The 18,284-nt window shown below is 49.1% G+C and overlaps 2 protein-coding genes and 1 non-coding gene across 3 annotated transcripts in view; 2 read left to right on the forward strand and 1 right to left on the reverse strand.

Annotated features, from left to right (window-relative positions):
- AK4 (adenylate kinase 4) overlaps nt 1-3,220 on the reverse strand; it is a 152,464-nt gene extending 149,244 nt beyond the window's left edge. Inside the window, exon 1 of the mRNA XM_070078355.1 lies at nt 3,188-3,220. The gene's annotated coding sequence lies outside the window, so the exon portion shown is untranslated. The remainder of the gene's footprint in view (nt 1-3,187) is intronic.
- Nucleotides 547-13,617, forward strand: LOC108177718 (translation initiation factor IF-2). The gene is made up of 6 exons (XM_070076789.1): nt 547-555; nt 1,253-1,355; nt 1,999-2,433; nt 2,780-2,976; nt 3,423-3,509; nt 12,864-13,617. Exons 1-6 carry the CDS (start codon nt 547-549, stop codon nt 12,972-12,974), a joined length of 942 nt encoding a protein of 313 aa, XP_069932890.1. The 3' UTR covers nt 12,975-13,617.
- On the forward strand, nt 12,989-13,047 carry MIR101-1 (microRNA mir-101-1). The gene has a single exon (NR_162502.1). It is a non-coding gene; the product is annotated as a microRNA mir-101-1 (primary transcript).
- Nucleotides 13,618-18,284: the final 4,667 nt, after the last annotated feature.

Genomic DNA, 18,284 nt, shown 5'->3' on the forward strand with positions numbered 1-18,284 from the left:
TTAAACTTCACCAAACTTTCAGAGTCTGTGCAAGCAAAAGCAACTCCCAAAAGGCAAGGGTTGGCATAATTAACTTATTTATACGAATTAGAAAGAATTTACAGACAAGAAACTAAATATGGTTTAAAAAAAAAAAGGAGGGGGGAGCAGTTGGTTAAAAAAAAATTAAGCAAAATATGTTATGCCTGGCTCTGTAACTAAAGGAAGCTGCCAAAAATGACCTGCAAAGATGTAGGGCTCAACAAGCACCTTCAGTGTTCTACCTTCACTGGAAACACGCGAGGAATTTCTCGGAGCTGGCTAGGATGGCATCAGGGAACAGAGCCTCTTCAGGGCTTTATTCATTGCCAGGCATGCTAAATCCGGGCCACAGAAAATGAATATGGTATGGCCCTCGCTCTCCAGACTACCCAGTGCAGAAGGCAACACCGCTACCGTTCGTAGGCACCACGGAATAGTTAGAAAAAGGACACAGCGGGCACACACAGGGGTGGTGGTCAACTCTGTGAGTCTCCAAGAAGCCATCCACACAAGCCACACGGCGCGATGGTCCACGTAGCTCCGTGAGAAACGACTCACTCTCCCAGGGAAAGGTGAAGCCCAAGGTGAATTCAGTCAACACTCAAGTAAGGGGGTGTTAGCAAGGCAAGCAATGCCACACCAGTGCCGGGACGGGCCTGGCCTCCTGAGCGCTCTCCATCTTTAACCGCCGGGACGGGAACGGTACAAAGCGGAATTCCTGCCCCGCACGCTCAGCAAGTCGCCCTCTGTGTCGGCACCGCCCCATCCCCCCCACCGTACCCCGCAACCCCTCATGTCAGGTGAGCGGGGCTCCGTCCCAGCCCGGCGCTAAGGAAATGTGTGACGGAGCAGTCTCCACCGCGGCTCAGGCCTCGCTTCCTCGCCGGGAAGCTGAGGCACGAGCCGACGCCGGCGTCCCTTTCGGCTCTGAATTCTGACACGTGGGCGAAAACAAACACAAAAACCCCAAACAGAACGGAAACCTAAGGAGAAACAAAAGTGAAAGTGCCCAAAGGAAACACCACGAATCCAAAAGAGCGCAGAATTCTGCCTTTCCCCCTGGAAAACGTGGCCGGCTGCATTCGCAAATATTTTGGGATTTTTCTTCCCCAGGCACCGCGAACTTGGGAGTCCGCCGCGCCCTCCCAAGGTGGGTTCTTGGTGAATCCACCCGGCTCCAAGCAGCGGTCTGAAGCCACCGCCCCCTAACCCTGAACCACAATTGTTTAAGGTTTCTCCCCCAAATCAATCAATCCACGATGAGCGGTCCGCCCCCGACAAAACCATCGCCACCGAGCTCCACCTAAGCACGGGTCCCGCCTTGGGAAGAGCGAGTAGCAGGAGAAGCAGGACTCAAAGCGACCCTGGACGCTGCCCCCGGAGTTGCCATGCGGTTGTCATAAACAACTTCGTCGGGCAAACTGTTTTAAAACTTGGGAAACACGGTGGCCTTTCAAGGCTGTCATTCCCCTTCCCGGCCATAGTGCCACTTCTTGGCTCCCCAACCCGCAGCGCCACAGCCGCCGGGAGCCTGAGGGCGAGCTGCGGGGCGGACGGGCCACCGGAGGCAGCCGGAGAAAGGGGCCAGGCTGACAGCTTCCTCGGGCTTGGGGGGCGAATGTGGGCCGGGGCAGGAGACCCCTTGGAGGGAGGGTGGGACCAGGAGCTACCCCGACCAGGGACTCGCTAGCGCGGGAGGATGCTGGTGCCTCCCCGCCGCCCGCGGCGAAGAGGGCAGGGGGCGCGCACATGCGCGCGCGCACACCCTTCCCCTGGAGTTGGGTCTCGTCTCCCTTTTGTTTTTCTCCCTTCCCGGTCATGAGACCCGGAAGTTTTTTTTTTTTTTTTTTTTTTAATCCTGTCTCTCTCTCTCCCTTTTCCAATCCCCCAACCCCCCTCAATCTATCACATGGCAGATAGAATAAAAACAGAAAAATGGCGACGGTCACGTTGTGGCGAGCCTTGCTGCGTCATTAGATAATCCTCATGCAAATCGCGGCAAGAACAAAGGAAGGGGGGCCCGGGACCCCCCCAGGGGCGCAGGTGGGTGTGGGGCCGGCCAGCCAGGCGCGGGGGTGGCGGGCCACGCGCGGAGCCCTGCGCCCGCGGAGGCGGGAGGCGTGCGGCCGCGCGGGGCTCGAGGCTCCTCTAGCGGCATCCGTGTGCGCGCCCATGCGCCGCCAAGGAGCGCTGGCCGCTGCGCGCGGGAGGCGGCCCGGGGCCGCGGGCAGCTGCCGGGGCGCAGAGAGAGGTGCCGGCGAGGCCGGGCGCGCACACGCACACGCACACGCAGCCGCGGGGCTCGGCCACTCGGCGCGCGCGCGCGCGCGGGGGGCGGGGGCCGGCCGGGCGGCGGGGCTGGGCGCCCGCCTGTAGCCGCGTCGAGGACCGCTCGCAGCTCGCCAGCTCCGGGTAGGCAGGGGGCGCGGGGGTGGCGGGGCCCGGGCGGCCGGCGTGGGTGCCCCCGGGCTGGGCTTGCTGTTGTTGTTGGGTTGTGGTATTTTTCCTGAGGGGCGGCCGCGCCCCTGGGCATTCCCGCGGTTTCCTGGGGCCCGCGCTGTAGTGTCAGGGCCCCCGGTCCCGGCCCAGGGCACGGGGAGCCCCCCGAGGGGCGGCGGCGGCGCGCAGGGGCGGGGCGGCCGTGTGTAAATGTTGCGCACTCGCTTTTCCCCACCCCCGCCTGGGCCAGGGTGCTGGCGTGGGTCCCTCGCCGTCCGGCGGCGACTGTAAATAGAGCCTGGACGTTGTTTACATGAAGGATCCGGCGGGAGGAGTCTGCGAGGAGGCGGCGGCGGCGGCGGCGGAGGAGGAGGAAGAAGAGGAGGAGGCGGGGAGGGAGGAGAAAGACCGGAGTCCCCTCGGCGGCGGCGGCGGCAGCGGCCAGGGGTGAGGGCGATTCCCGCTCGGCGCCCCGGGACTGGGCACCGCCACGAGGCCGGGCCGCTGGAGCCCTGGGTAGGAGGGCGAGTAGGCGCGGGGCGGCGAGGGGCGCAGTAGGGCTGGCATTTTTAGCTCGCACCCTGCCACGCAGATTTTCCCGGGCCGAGAGAGGGAGTGTGGTGGGAGGGCGGGGAAGCCTCGATTTCCCTGCCCGCTCGGGAACGCCTTCCCCCCCACTCCGTATTCTCGGGTTCCCAGTCCTTTTCCCGCTTCTCGCTGGGCTCACCTGTTTATTTCCATCACGCGGAGCTCGCGGTTTTCTGTAGGCAGGGGGAGGCAGTGTCTTTTATTAGAAACGTTATTGGGGAGGCGGGGTGGGGGGGGGCGGGTGCGGGTTGCGCTGCTGTAATTTATGCTGGGCCAGGTCGGTTTTCAAGTAGGGGGAGGGGACTTGGAGGAGCCCAGCGGCTCCTGGCCGGAGCTGACCCCTGGGCTTCTCCCTGCCTTCCCGGGCGAGGAAGCCTCTCCTGCGCTTCGCTGCCTGCGCGCCAGCTGCCACCCTCCTGGAGAAAGACCGCACCTCTGCTCCGTCGCGCTCCGGAATAGAGGTGAGGCGGACACCCAGGGAATCCCCGCTCGCCGGCGCTCGCGGCAGCACCCCGGAATTGGCCCCAAAGTGCTGCTTTCACCTGCTGGCGGCGGTGGGCACGGCCGTCCCCCCGCACCCACCCACCCCGGCAAGTTGTGCCCTGCAGATGTGTTGGGGTTTCCCCATAGCCCTGGACCTGTCCCCGCCGACCAGCGGCGGAGAGCAGTGCGGTGACCGTCCCGGGCCGGGGCGCCGTTGTTTGGAAATCTCCCTTGGGCTTTCCAGGCTGCCTTCTGCCCTGCCACAGCCCGTTTTCTTCTCCTCTTGAGCTTAGCCCGGAGCCAGGCCTGAGCAGCTTGTTTTCCACGGCCCCACCCTGACCCCTCTTGGTTCTCCAGGCCTCCGGAGCAGAAGGCACACCCAACCCCAAGGGTTCCCAAACGGAGGAGGAAATGGAGAAGAGAAGGGGCGAATACCCCTACACCGGCTCCCTCTTCAAGCCTCCTGGGTGTATCATCTCATTCTTAGCAGTGGGCTCTCCCACCCTCTTTGACCCTGGCCCTAGGATAGTTGCTGGGGGCTAGGGTGTCACCTTCTCCCCTAGAGTGGGGCATCTCCCTTCTTTCCAGTCTTTCCATGTGTGAGCTGTTTAGCCGGTAAAATAGGAAAGTGCTTGCTGGCTGATTGGAACTTGTTTTCTGTGCTGGCTGTTAACTAGCTGGGATCCTACAGGGAAGGAGGGAGAGCAGATGAGAAGGGGCCATGCTCGGTTTCCCCCATCTGTGTCCCCAGACTTGCCAGAGAAGACCCTTCTGTGAAAGCCCATGGTCTGTCTTCCATGACATCACCGCCCAAGCCCTTCCAACTTTAGCTTCAGAACAGGAAGAAGGCTCAAAATAGAACTACCTTAGGAATCCAGCTCCTTTCAAAGATCAACTTTTAAGTCAGCTGCGGGAGGAACACGGGGAACTTTGACATAGGCGGTGAGAAGGAAGAGAAAGCTGTTGTGTTTGCCACTGGCTCCTTTTCTGCCGTTTGCTGCAGAAAAGCCTTCCTCAAAGCAGACGTGGGTACGTGGACCGATGACTGGTTAATAGAATGGCTCGAGGTTCATTTATTGCAGTATTCAGATGCTTCAGTGTGGCAATGCTAACAGGCACTTCGCAGAATGCGTGCAAGAGGAGTCTCCTGGAATGTGCTCTGCAGCCTGGGCTGAGGCTGGAGAAGGTGGTTGGGTAGCTAGGAGGGAGGCAGAGAAGCGGAGGTGCAGTGACAGGTGCTGAGTGTGTCAGTGGAGAGACGCTGCTCTTCAACAACGATGGTAACTTTTCCGGGTGACTAATATCCTGGGCAGAGAAGGATGGGTGTCAGAATGTTCCATCTTTACCTTGGAAATTAACTCCAGCTCTTTGAATGTTGATATCTCCATCTGTCCCTGAATTGGGATGTGCCTTTCTCTCTGAGCTAAAAGTTACGTAGTACTTGGGAAGGGCTGCTTAGTTAAGGGTCACCCCTGCAGTATTAACACATTAGAAGCGGGAGTGAAAATACTTGGCATACTCTGAGCGCTTGGTAGGGTAACGTGTTTTACTCTGGTTCAGGATTAACAGAATCCAGGTGACAGACAGGACTGTCTGTGGGTGCAGTAGTATGGTAGCCACTAGCCACATGTCATTAACAATCACAGGACGTCTGGCTAGGGAAATGAGCTAAGGTTTGGATTTTGCTAAATTTTTAAAGTTGATACTGAGTTCTGTTATTGGAAACCTACTGGAGCATATGCATCTGCTTTGTAAACTGTAAATTTTGTGAAATCTAAACACAGATTAAGTATTTGCAGTGAAAATCTAGTGTTGGAGTTGGGATATGTTAAGTGTGAAGTACGTTTCAGGTTTTAAAGCCTTAGTACAAGGGAAAAAGTAACTTATTAAAAAGTTTTATGTGGATTATGTGGTCTGATGTTTTAGATATATTGAGCTAAATATAAATATTGTTAAAGGTAATTTCATCCATTTATTTTTTAAAAAAAATTATTTATTTATTTATTTATTTGAAAGGCAAAGTTTCAGAGAGGCAGAGACAGAGATCTTCCATCTGCTGGTTCACTTCCTAGATGGCTGCAACGGCCAATCTGAAGCCAGGAGCTTCTTCGGGTCTCCCATGTGGGTGCAGGGGCCCAAGGACTTGGGCCATCTTCTACTGCTTTCCCAGGCCATAGCAGAGCTGGATCGGAAGTGGAGCAGCTGGGACTCAAAACCAGTGCCCACATGAGATGCCGACACTGCAGGTGGCATTCCACCATGGCACCAGCCCCTGTTTCTTTTTTCTTTTTTTTTTTTTTTTTTTTAGAGATTCTATTTATTTGAGAGGTAGAGTTACGGAAAGTGAGAGAGAGAGACAGAGAAAAAGGTCTTCCATCTGCTGGTTCACTCCCCAAATGGCCACAACAGCTGGAGCTGCGCTGATCTGAAGCCAGGAGCCAGGTGCTTCTTCCTGGTCTCCCGTGTGGGTGCAGGTGCCCAAGCACTTAGGCCATCATCTACTGCTTTCCCAGGCCACAGCAGAGAGCTGGGTTGGAAGAGGAGCAGCCGGGACTAGAACCAGTGCCTATATGGGATGCTGGTACTGCAGGCGGAGGATTAACTTACTGTCCCACGGCACCGGCCCCTGTCCGTTTATTTTCAAAAGTAGGGAATTTAAAATTACAAATGTCATTTGCATTCCATGTCTGTCCTACAGCTCTGGCCTACAATATCACTCCTTGGCCCTGCATTAATTTCAGAAGAGGTGACTGGGGTTCACTTTCCAATGCCATGTTTCATGTACAGCTGTGGGCAGCCCAGGATTATCACAGTATTCCTGGGACAGAGTGCGGTCTCCTAGCACCTGCTCTGGGGAATTCTGTGTAGGATCCATGCCCTACCCACAGAAGTCAGTAAAAACATCCAGGCTACCGGAAGGGGCTAGCAGGGGTGTCCCAGGAAAATTTGGATGCCTACACCTCTGGCTGTACCTGCTTTTGTGAAAGGCTCCTGAAGATGCCAAAATGTACCAGAAAACAATGCGTAGCACAGTAACAGTTGTGACACCTGGTGGCATTTTTGGTGGTTTCACTTGTCCATTATTCACCTCCATTTGTCTTCTCTCTTTTCCTCGTCTGCTTTCTGCCACTCACTGGTCTCTACTGGTGGTAATTGGGTCCACAAGGTTGCTGACTCCTTTCCTCCAAAAACAGCACAGTGCTGACATGAATCGAGAGTATGCTGCTTGTGGGGTTTGGTTTTGTATTGGAGGGGATTTGGGGGCCATTTAATACTGTCTGTTTTTGTAGATGACAGACTCTAAAAAAGGGATGTAAGGATCTAACAGGCTGGGGTGAAACATACGCTTTTGTCAATAACCTGTTGAGAAGGTCTCTGAGAAATGAAGAGGTTCATTCATTCATCAACTATTTGTTTGCATGTTGTGGAAATGACTGGAAAGTGTTGTGCAGGGATGTGAAGAAAAGTTTCTGCATTTAGGAAGCACTCCCTGGACTTGAGCAAATAAACTAACAAACGGTGCCAAGATGTACTGTGCAGCTCTTAGCGAGCGCTGTGCCACCAGGGCTGCGTTTGTTCATTTCAGAGAGGTGGGCATAAGCTTAGAGGGTGTGCCTGTGGGTCTTGGAACAGCCCAAAGCTCTAGAATTGCAGGTCAGTGCACATCTTTGCTCTCGGCACCCCCTCCCCCCAAGCAGTCCTTTAAGGGAATTTGAAAATCTGAGACCCATTACTGCAGCGCTGCAGTAATGAGAAAAGCAGAGGCCAACTGGAGACCGGCAGGGTTTTTCTGGGGATGGGTAGTCAGGGGTAGGTCATTTTGAAGTTACCTGATTAATTTGGACTAGCTATTCTAAAATGATACGATTCATAGGTGAACTCAGAGTAAAACTGACTTGTGAGCAAACTATAAAGTCTGAAACCTGGAGGAAAAGGCAATGTAGAGGAAAACCGAGAGAGCAAAGTAATGGAGGAGTTGACAGTTGGACTAAAAACCTGTGCCCAGGGCGAATTGGAAGGGGAAAGGCCTGTAGAAAATATGGATTGACCCCTTTATTTGTAAACCTGGAGCTTTTTGGACTGAACTCCTTGGTTAGTATAAGGGAGAAATCAGTAGCTCCCTGCATTTCCATGCACGTGTCTTCTAAGATACAAGGGTACTGCCCAGAGTTTGTAGAAAAGTGCGATTCAAAGACAAGTTTTTTTGGGTGCAAACATTTTTTGAGATCCATGCATTCCAGGAATGTTCAGAAAGTTCATGAAAGACGTGTATTATGAAAAACTATATGATTTCAAAAGCATTTTTTGCACCCAAAGAAACGTCTTTTAATTCCATTTTCCACAAACTTTTGGAAGTGCCCTGGTAGATTTTCTCCCTCCTTATTGCTAAGCTCCTGCAGCGTGAGCCTGTTGCTCTACTGTTGGAAGCAGGTAGAGCAGTCACACCCTTGTTAACTCCCGGGGAATGCTGTTCTTTGAGAATGCAGGACTGGGCAGTGGTCACTGATGTTTTCTTACTTTTTTAACCAGTTTCTTTCTCCCTAAAAAGGGCAGTCAGAGCGGGTGTCTGGCCCAGCGGTTAAGGTACTGCTTTCGGTGCCCACAGCCTAATCAGAGTGCCTGGCTTGAGTTCCAGCTCTTCTGCTTCCTGCAAATGTGCTCCTTGGGAGGCAGCAGGATGGCCCAAGTACTTGGGTCTCTACCATCTAAGTGAGAGACCCACATTGAATTCCTGTCTTCTGGCTTTGGCCTGGCCCAGCCAGTGAATCGAAGTATGGAAGATCCCTCTGTGTCTTTCTAGCTTTCAAATAAATACATTTTACAAATTAAAGAGTGGGTAGACAGTCAGTTGACTACCCAACAAGTGGCTGGTACTGTGATGCCGGCATCCCACAAGAGTCCTGACCACTCCTCTTCTGATCCTGTTTCCTGTTAATGCACCTAGGAAAAACAGCGGAAGACGACCCAAGTGCTTTGGGTTGTGGGAGACCTGGATGGAGTTCCTGGCTCCTGGCTTTGGCCTGGCCGAGCCCTGGCTGTTGCAGCCGGTTGAGGACTGAGTCAGTGGGTGGAAGATCTCTCTCTCTCTTTCCCTAACTCAGCCTTTCAAATAGATAAATACATTTTTTTGAAAGAAATTTTTAGAACTCAGCAAAGCTTTGCAATAATATGCAAGTACACATTCTGTATCCTTCAGTTGACATTTGAACATCCTTTGCTTAGAGTACATTTTTATTTTTTACTTACTTATCTTTAAAGATTTATTTATTTTATTTGAAAGGCACAGTTAGAGAGAGGTAGAGGCAGAGAGAGAGAAGGGTCTTCCATCTGATGGCTGCAATGCTGGATGGAGCTGGGCCGATCCGAAGCCAGGAGCCTGGAGCTTCTTCCGGGTCTCCCACATGGGTGTAGACGCCTAAGGGCTTGGGCCATCTTCTACTGCTTTCCTAGGCCACAGCAGAGAGCTGGATCGGAAGTGGAGAATCCGGACTTGAACTGGCACCATATGAGATGCTGGCACTACAAGGGGCGACTTTACCTGTTAAGCCAGAGTGCTGGTCCCTACAGTACATTTTTAATGACATCACAGTGTGGTCAGATTTGCATATTTTATAATGTCTAAGATTATTATTATTATTATTATTTTTGACAGGCAGAGTTAGAGAGAAAGGTCTTCCTTCCGTTGGTTCACCCCCTAAATGGCCGCTATGGCTGGCGCGCTGTGCTGATCCAAAGCCAGGAGCCAGGTGCTTCCTCCTGGTCTCCCATGCAGGTACAGGGACCCAAGCACTTGGGCCATCCTCCACTGTCCTCCCAGGCCACATCAGAGAACTGGACTGGAAGAAGAGCAACTGGGACAGAACCAGCACCCCAACCGGGACTAGAATCCGGAGTGCCAGCACCGCAGGTGGAGGATTAGCCAAGTGAGCCACGGCGCTGGCCTAAGATTGTGGTTTTTAAGCTGGGGGGAAAGTCACTTTATTTAAAAGCCCCATGGACTAAGTTAAACTAAACTGCAGTTTAGAAATATTTTTGAATGTTTTGCATTGCTAGCCACTTGTTTCATGCTCCTTCCCAATAATATATAATCAGACATTGAAGTTAAAGATTTAGACTCAGTATTTTCATTTGCAGTTTGTAGATCAGAGAAATATGACATATGACATGGTTTTTGTATGAACCTTTGTATCCTACTTTATTTAAAAGCAGATTCTTTGTTCTGCTAGTGTTCTACAAGTACCTGAACTTTGGGATTACATTTGATGCAAGCATCATGAAGAAATCGTTGTCTTTCATTTCTTAAAAAAGATTTATTTAAGTTTACTTGAAAGGCAGAGTTACAGAAGGAGAGGGAGGGACAGAGACAGATCTTCCATCCGCTGGTTCACTCCCCAGTTGGCTGCAGCGGCCAAAGCTGGGCTGTTCCAAAGCAAGGAGCCAGGAGCTTGTTCTTGGTTCCCTTGTGGGTACTCGGGCCCATGGACTTGGGCTATCATCTGTTGCTTTCCCAGGCCGTAGCAGGAAGCTGGATCGAAAGTGGAACAGCTGGGATTTGAACCAGTGCCTGCCTGTAAAGGTTGCTGGCATTGCATGCAGTGGTTTTACCTGCTATGCCACAACACCAGCCCCTGTTTTGTTTGTTTGTTTGTTTGTTTGTTTGTTTTCATTTTTAACAGAAGCACTGAGCTTAAAATCATTCTGATCTCTGGAGGAAGCATTTTATATCATCATTCTTTCTTCCTTCCTTAAAATTCTGTATACTTCCCTTTTTTTTTTTTTTTAAATATTTATTTATTTAAAAGAGTTACACAGAGAAAGACCTAAAGGCAGAGAGAGTGAGTGAGTCTTCCATCCACTGGTTCATTCCCCAGTTGGCTGCAACGGCTGGAGCTGCACCTGTCTGAAGCCAGGAGCCAGGAGCTTCCTCCAGGTCTCCCACGCCAATGCAGGGACCCAAGGATTTGGGCCATCTTCCACTGCTTTTCCAGGCTATAGCAGAGAGCTGGATCAGAAGAGGAGCAGCTCAACCAGGACTCAACCGCTGCCCATACGGGATGCTGGCGCTGCAGGCAGTGGCTTTACCTGCTACGCCACAGCGCTGGCCCCTCTGTAGTATACTTTCTTACTGTAGCATAAGTATCTGCAGCCACTTGGTTTTAAGTTAAAACTAATCCTTACAAGAAAAGTGTATCAAAAAAGAAATACTTCTGATTCAGATTGTTTTTTCAAATGCACATCTATAAAGAGTAATTGCTAAGAAGAAACAAAACACTTTGGAAGCATTTGTTTATATAATACCATTCTTAGAATCTGTTTTTCTTTGAAACTGCTTTAAGATTGGTCTGAGAATATTAATGTAAGTTATTTCACAAAATGATGACACTTAGCTTTTTATTATGCTTGGCTTTTTTTCTGATTTAGATAGAAAAAAAGGAAATGAGAGAAAAATATATTGAAAAAGAAATATACTTTACTTAAGTATGCCAAAATGTTTAGTGGGTATGTGGTTTTTGTTGATGCTAATACAGTGAATTTTGCCTTTGTGCTACATGACAGACATTAAATTTGCCTTATTATTCTTCATGTAGACACAGCCAATTGCACCCATACTCAGAGTATGTGAATAACAGTTCAGTAACTGCTCCTAAGTCAAGGCTATTTATTTGTCCTTATGCTTATCCAGCCTGCAGTATTTCAGACTAAATGTTTCTCTTTCCTCAAGCTGACGGAATCTGTAGTTGGGCAGTGTTGAGTGGGAATCTTTTCATCCCTTTGGAAGGATCAGCTACCTGAATTTTTATTCTAGAATCATCGCAATGTCTTTGTTCGTCTAACAGATGTTTATAATTTGGGTGTAAATACGCAACTATTTCCAGGAACCTTAGGTTATGGGAGCCAACTGTGATTTTTTTTTTAAATCTTCGTTGCCCTCTCGTGTTTCAAGTCTGTATTACATCAGTTGGCTGAGACCTCGGTAATGACGTTCTTCACTGTTAGGTATTTTTGCACTTTAGACTATGTTTTGAATTGGCATGTAGGTGGATTATCTCGTTGAATATTACTTTTCTGAAGGTAAGGTCAGTTTATTGGTACCTAAAGTTAATGCTTGAGCCAGATTCCTGTACTCTTAATTTTTTGACTTCTGCTGATCTAAAGAATTGATTCATCTGTGTGACTTATTTGAAGTATAGTGCTAATATCTAATCTGCATATAATGAGTCTTTGAAATTGAGCAAGTGCCTAATTGAAAACATAATTATTTCTCAAAAATATCTGTCAAGTTTCACTCATATGGCTGATGTGGAAAAAAACCCAAGTGATTCACGATTTTAATAAGCTGATATTCTGATGCAGGAATGCCAATTTCACAGTTTTTTTTTTATACCTTTTATTTAAAGAATCATCCCCAGAATGACTTCAGGATACATCTTAAACATATAGATAATTTTGGAGAAAGTGATGTGTCCTTTTTGATTTTTTTTTTCAAACAGGCTTTCAGGGTTGTCAGTGATTCTTGTACCACTGTAGCTGTGGAGTTGACATTAGCTATAGTGAAAAAATCCCACAGGTGTGCCAGACACTTACTCACCATCAGTGTCACCCAGCTGAGTACATTTTTAGTAGTCAGCAGGAGCAGTGAGGATCTTTTTGCTGATGTCGGTGTCTTCTTGGAGCGTAAAAACCCAACGAGTTTCTGCTCCATGTCTGAGTTACTGAAGAAACCTAAATATCTCAAGCAAAAAGAGGGTATTTTCAGAAATCATTCTGTTTGTGTAAACTGAATACCCATTTGATGGAGTTTGGTAGCCAGGATGGGGGTGGGGGAGGAAGTGCTCGGCTCATTCCTGCGACCTGGATTTGGGTCTGAGTTCACCATAGCTTGACTATAGGAGCTCAGATAAGTCACTTACCCTCTCTTAAGTTTTTTTCTTTTCCTAGTTATAAATTGGGGGAACTGATAGTGAACCTATTCCAGAATCCTTTTTTGATGAATAATTCATCACCAGCCCCGTAGAGTTCTTAGGAAAGCCAAATGAGAAAGCACATAGAAAATGGGGCCCGTCAGACAGCTGGGAAGTATCCTCGCCGGGTTTGTGAGTCCATGGAGGACACACATCATTTCCTGAACGTCTCAAGGTGATCTTGGAACATAGTAGTTCTTCAGTAAGCAGCGATGGGCAGAGGGAGACGGAGTGGGATGCTCGCTGTGTGTGTGATCTCTTACGGAGCAAAAGCCTCGTGGCGCAGCTGTCCCTCCTCACTGATATGTGTCACTCGTGTGTTCCGTCTTTCATTCTAAGGAAATTCACCTGGGCCTTTTGATGTTTCAGCCTCGCCACTTGCTGGGCTCCGACTCCTCCCGTCTCCAGCCAGAAGGGCAGCCTTTGGAGGGAGTCCTGCACCCGCCCCAAAAGGATGCTGCTGCCCCACCTGGTGACTGACGGGCTGCCCTGGCTCAGTTATCACAGTGCTGATGCTGTCCATTCTAAAGGTACAGTACTGTGATAACTGAAGGATGGCAGCCATCTTGCCGCCTTCCGTCCGAGGAGCCGCCTGGTTCCCCAGAAGAGAGGAAAGAAAGACGGACAAGGAGACATGTGGAACAGGTGGCCGGGGCTGTGTGCCTGCGTGGTCGTCCCCTAGCAGGTGGAGACCGTGACCTCCAGCTCCTGCGCCTTGTTCTGTGTGAGGCTGAAACACACAGTAGGCAGCACAGTAGCATGAAGAATGCTGTTGCTGAGCCAACTTCCGACCTTTGGGTGTTGGAGCCTGGAGGAGACTGGTGGTAACCAAGGACTCACACGAATTAGCATTTCTGGTGTTTAGAAGTGAAAGGTAACCTGACCGGTTCAGCAGGGAGGAAAAGCATCCTGCGTGTTGGACAGTATGGATGATGTTGCATGAATGAAATTGCATCTTTGTAAGGAACGGAGAGCAACATGTCACGTGTCCTTCAGGATATATAGATCTAGTCTGAGCAGAAAACAAGTGTTGAGTGTCCATGCTATTGAAGTTGTGCTCACCTTTTCACAAAAATGAAATGTAAATTATTTCTATCAAATAAAAAGGACCACCCTGCAATAATATGTGGCACAAACTGATTTCAGGGACATGCAGCTATAAATAACGAAGCCGGTGTCACGTTTGCATGCAAGACTAAGAAGCGGGACGCGTCTTCAACCGGCATCCTCTTCCAGGTGGCAGGCTGCGGGTGGGAGGTGGGGTTCTGCCATGGGGTCCCACATCCCCTCTGCCAGTCCTCCTTCCTTCCAGACCGCTTAGGACTCACTGTGCACGTGGAATGATAGCAGACAAGACTCAGAGTACGTGACTGTCGTGAGTCGGATCACAGTCCCCTGCGAGACCCTTGCCAGTAACGTGTGTTAGCTTCCAAGCCTAAGCGGGGACCTGCTGCCCCTTTCTGGGCTCAGGTCTGTGTCTGAGAACTTCACCATTCAGTGCATGGCTGACTCTGTAGGAACCAGTGCCATGGCCAGTGTGCATGGACTCAGAGAGGTCAGGGCGTATTAGAACCTCCTCAGCATAGGGACAAAAAGGCCCTGGACGGGAACCACACAGGCAGTGCCATCTACTGAATGACTTGGACCTGGACCAGTTACGTTACCAAGTCCTCCGCCAGGACAGAATGAGAAACAGGGACCTGGAAGGGGGCTGTCCCTGGGGAGAGAGGGTCCTCAGAAGACCCCTGTGTCTATTCCCTCATTGTTTGCAGTCTTTGCAACCTCTCTTTACTTCTCCACCCAGAGAGGAGCTGTGCCCTGTAGTAATCCAAGGAGCTGTGGAGGTGCTTTCCCTGCCCACTGACTGCTCTACAGGCGGCCAGTACCTTCACGTGCCCTCGTGCACCCGCAGTTCCTCTAAGCCATGAAGTGGGCTATGTTTATGGCTGCTTATTGCAAGGGTGGCTCTGCCTGCTTGGCTGTTAACCGCAGCACTCCTGAAATTCCTTGGAGTTTTTCTCAAGCAGAAGTGGAATTTCTGACAGAAACCCTGGAAGAACTTTCCAAGAAGGGAAAGTTCTGGGATTGGTGGATCCTGAAACACTCCCGATTTTTAGTGTTTCAGCAGGTGGAAAAAGTGCTTCAGCGAGTGATGTGTTGTGCAATCGTTGGCCTTGCTGAGGCTTTCAGCACCTTCCCTGATCTTCCTGTTTTCCCCAGTACTGGTTTTATAACAACTCCTTCGGCTTTGTTTGTGCCCAGCCCTGACGCCTGGATTCGCATTTGCAGAGTCCCTGCACTTGGAGCTGTGTTGTGTCCTGTTCTGTGAGCAGCAGCCCCGGGAGCTTGCAGTTCTTCCGTGTCAGGTGTTCCAGCTGAGGGATAGAAGGGACCAAGGAGCAAGAGCGTGGAGTTGCAACCCTGCCTTAATGAAAACACCATGAGTGTGTGGTCGGTGTGTGGTACTGGGGAAAATGGAAGTAACATAGATGTACCATCTGATGACAAAATTCCACTTGTGGGAATATACCCCAAAGAAGTGAATATCTCAAATAGGTAGCTATTTACTTGTGTCCATAGCAGCGTTACTCGCAGTAGTCAAGTGGTAGAGACAACCTGTGTCCATGGGTGGATAGATAAATGGACTGATCACATGTGGAATGTGCATACAGTGCAATACTCCGTCTTTAAAAGGAGTGAAATTCAGAGACTGCTACAGCATGGATGGACTTCGAAGGTAGACCAAGTGAACTAAGCTAGACACCAAAGGGCAGACATTGTACAAGTCTGCTCCTGAGCTTCCCAAAGAAGCCAAATTCATAGAGCGGGAAAGCAGAACCCTGGAGTGAGGGGGCAATGGCGAATGAGTGTTTAATGAAAACAAGGTTTTATATGGAGAAGAAGAAAAATTTCTAGAGATGAATGGTGATGAGTATACTACAGTGTGACTGTACTTGATACCACAGAACTGTATCTCTGCAAATGGTTAAATTGTGTCACGTGTATTTTGCCACACTCAAGGTGAGCCTAATAACCCTGTTGTCAACAGCAAGATTGAGTTGATTCCTCTGCTCTCTTCCTTAGTTTTCAGGGTGAAGACAGCTGCTATTTCATTCAAGTAAGTAAAATACTAAAGTGCAATTGCCATGTCCTTAGGCATGCTGTGTTCTGTAATGTGTAGATGCTGAAACATTCTAAAATTCCCAGGGTTAGCATAGCTTTAACATTTTGTGAAATGTAAGGAGAACAAAATGTAGTAACGAAGAAAGTACTGAAATCAGCAGGATGAGAAAAGGCTTGGCGATGTCAGCCACGTGGCAGCTCTTGCTGGTTTCTTGCTTCTTCTGGTGAAATTGGGCAACTCATGGGTCCTTGTCTTACTCCAGTTGCTTCATCTGCCTACCTGTTTGGAGTTGTCAAGATGAAGTGATGCATATGTGAGATTATTTTGATGATTAAAGTGGCATTCAAATGTGTCATGTTATTTCTTAAAATATAAACATGCAATGGCTGAAACAAGACAATAGTATTAATACTCTTGGGTAAATCAAAGTTGTGAAGCTATTCTAAGAAGTCTGGCAGCTCAAATATTACCAGCTTTGTTGAAGGAGCACTCTGTAGCTTGCTGTCACAGACGTTTTCCTGTTTGTGATATGTTTAAATTTGAAAATATGTAGAGGAAAACCACAGAGACAAGGAGTGGCAGTAACCTTCTCTTAGGGGCCACATGTCGTAGAAGCTGTGGGTAAAAGGCATCCATTCACTTGTGAACCTCGTTTATTTGACCACAAAGTTCTCATTGGGGTCGTGCTTTGCAAATCAGATTTTAGTTGTAGGAAAACTGGACTGCATTTGGAGCAGGCTCACTCTTATGCCTACCACTCTAATTTCAGACATTTTGCTATGCCTACTATGCTTGTAGCTTTTTTGAGTAGTCAGCTGGTTGTAACAGGTGGGAGAGTGTCTATATGCTTAAGTGAACTGACTTCTTCTGGTTCACTTGGCCTTGAAATAAGCTTCTTAGTTTCTTTTCTTTTTTTAAGATTTATTTATTTATTAGAAAGAGCTACACAGAGAGACAAGGAGAGGCAGAGAGAGAGAGAGAGAGGGAGAGAGAGCTGTCTTCCAGCCGATGGTTCACTCCCCAAGTTGGCCGCAACGGCCAGAGCTGCGCCGATCTGAAGCCAGGAGCCAGGAGATTGTTCCAGGTCTTCCATGTGAGTGCAGGGGCCCAAGGACTTGGGCCATCTTTCACTGCTTTCCCAGGCCACAGCGGAGAGCTGGATTGGAAGTGGAGCAGCCAGGACTCGAACCGGTGCCCAAATGGGATGCCGGCACTGCAGGCAGCAGCTTTACCTGCTATGCCACAGCGCCGGCCCCAGCTTCTTAATTAATTTCTGTACTTCATGTAGAGGACTTTTTCCCCCCTAAAATTGGCTTCCTAAACTCCACATTTGTATTTGCACAGTCTGTTGTCTTCAAGCATTGTTCCTTCACCTTTACCAAGCAAGTGTGTTTTTCACTGCGTGAGTTCATTAAGCATGAGCAGCGTCAAAGGAGACACCCGAGTCTACCTTGTGTTTTTCTTTGGTATCTAATATATGACTGCGAAGCTTCCCATTGGAAGAGTATACATGAAACAACACCTGGACAGTAGGGACTCCATTTTAGAGCACTTGAGACTCTTTGTTGAGGAAATACCTCCGCACCATGAGACTCTGGTCTGAAACTATGATCTAAAACACTCAGATAATAGCAGTCCACTACATCACACTTGGCAACCTGCATCACGCTTTGCAAAGCATGGAAACCCCCTAGTATGATTGCTCAAGCTTAAAAACAGGCTGACCCTGGATTAAAGAGTCGATTGTAATTTGTCTATGTCCTACATATGATTTAGGCCAATACCTGGATTAATGTCAAGATTATAATTGAAATTGTTAAGATTGTAACTGGTATTGTCAAGATTATAATTGATATTAGTTTCACATAGGCTTTAGGTTAGCTTGACCCCGATAACCATGTATTCCCCTCAATTCTAGCAACCATGTATTCTCCTCCCAATTTTGTGGGTTTTGCCTTTATAAACCCTGTTGCTTTGGGGTCGAGAGTTCTTTGGGGCATGAGCCCACTCTGCACTGCCAGCAGTAAAGGACCATCACATTTTATCAGTGTGTGGTGCTCCTCTGTACTCGCTCAGGTACAACAGCCATGTACCAGCAAGTATGTCTGAAACACTCTTAACTGGGATCCTTAATTTGTTGGCAAGGTTTCTGAGTTGTAGCACATGCCTCTAACATAAAATGTGTTAAATAGAATCGACACCATTGTAACGGACTAAAGTAAGCTGATTATGACTTGCTATATGCATTTGGACCACGACTGTCCTTTTTGTTTTCCATGAGATTATGAGGTGATGTATAATAATGAGAGGTGGGGGAAAGTAGTGTTCCAATTTAGTAAGTAGGAAATGTGTTTTCATTGTCTGCTACTACCACTGTAAATGAAATTCCAGAGAAATTACTTAAGACTCTTATTACTTGTTTTTTTTCCCTCCTACTTAGAAAATGTGTATTTTCACACCAGAATATCTTGGGGTCATTGGGAGGTTGCTGCCTTGCTTAGAGGTGCTGACGCTGTATCTGGACTCCTCAGAGAGAAACACTGCCAGCCTCAGCCAGGTTTCCCTGTGGTTACCTGCAGTGTCTGCTGTGGGCAACAGGTCAGGGGCAGTGCTACTTTGCTGGCCCCTTCTAGATTGTACAGCAGTGGGGTGAGGTAGAGACTTAG

Source organism: Oryctolagus cuniculus, chromosome 7, assembly GCF_964237555.1.
Source record: "Oryctolagus cuniculus chromosome 7, mOryCun1.1, whole genome shotgun sequence".
Classification (NCBI taxonomy): Eukaryota; Metazoa; Chordata; class Mammalia; order Lagomorpha; family Leporidae; genus Oryctolagus; species Oryctolagus cuniculus.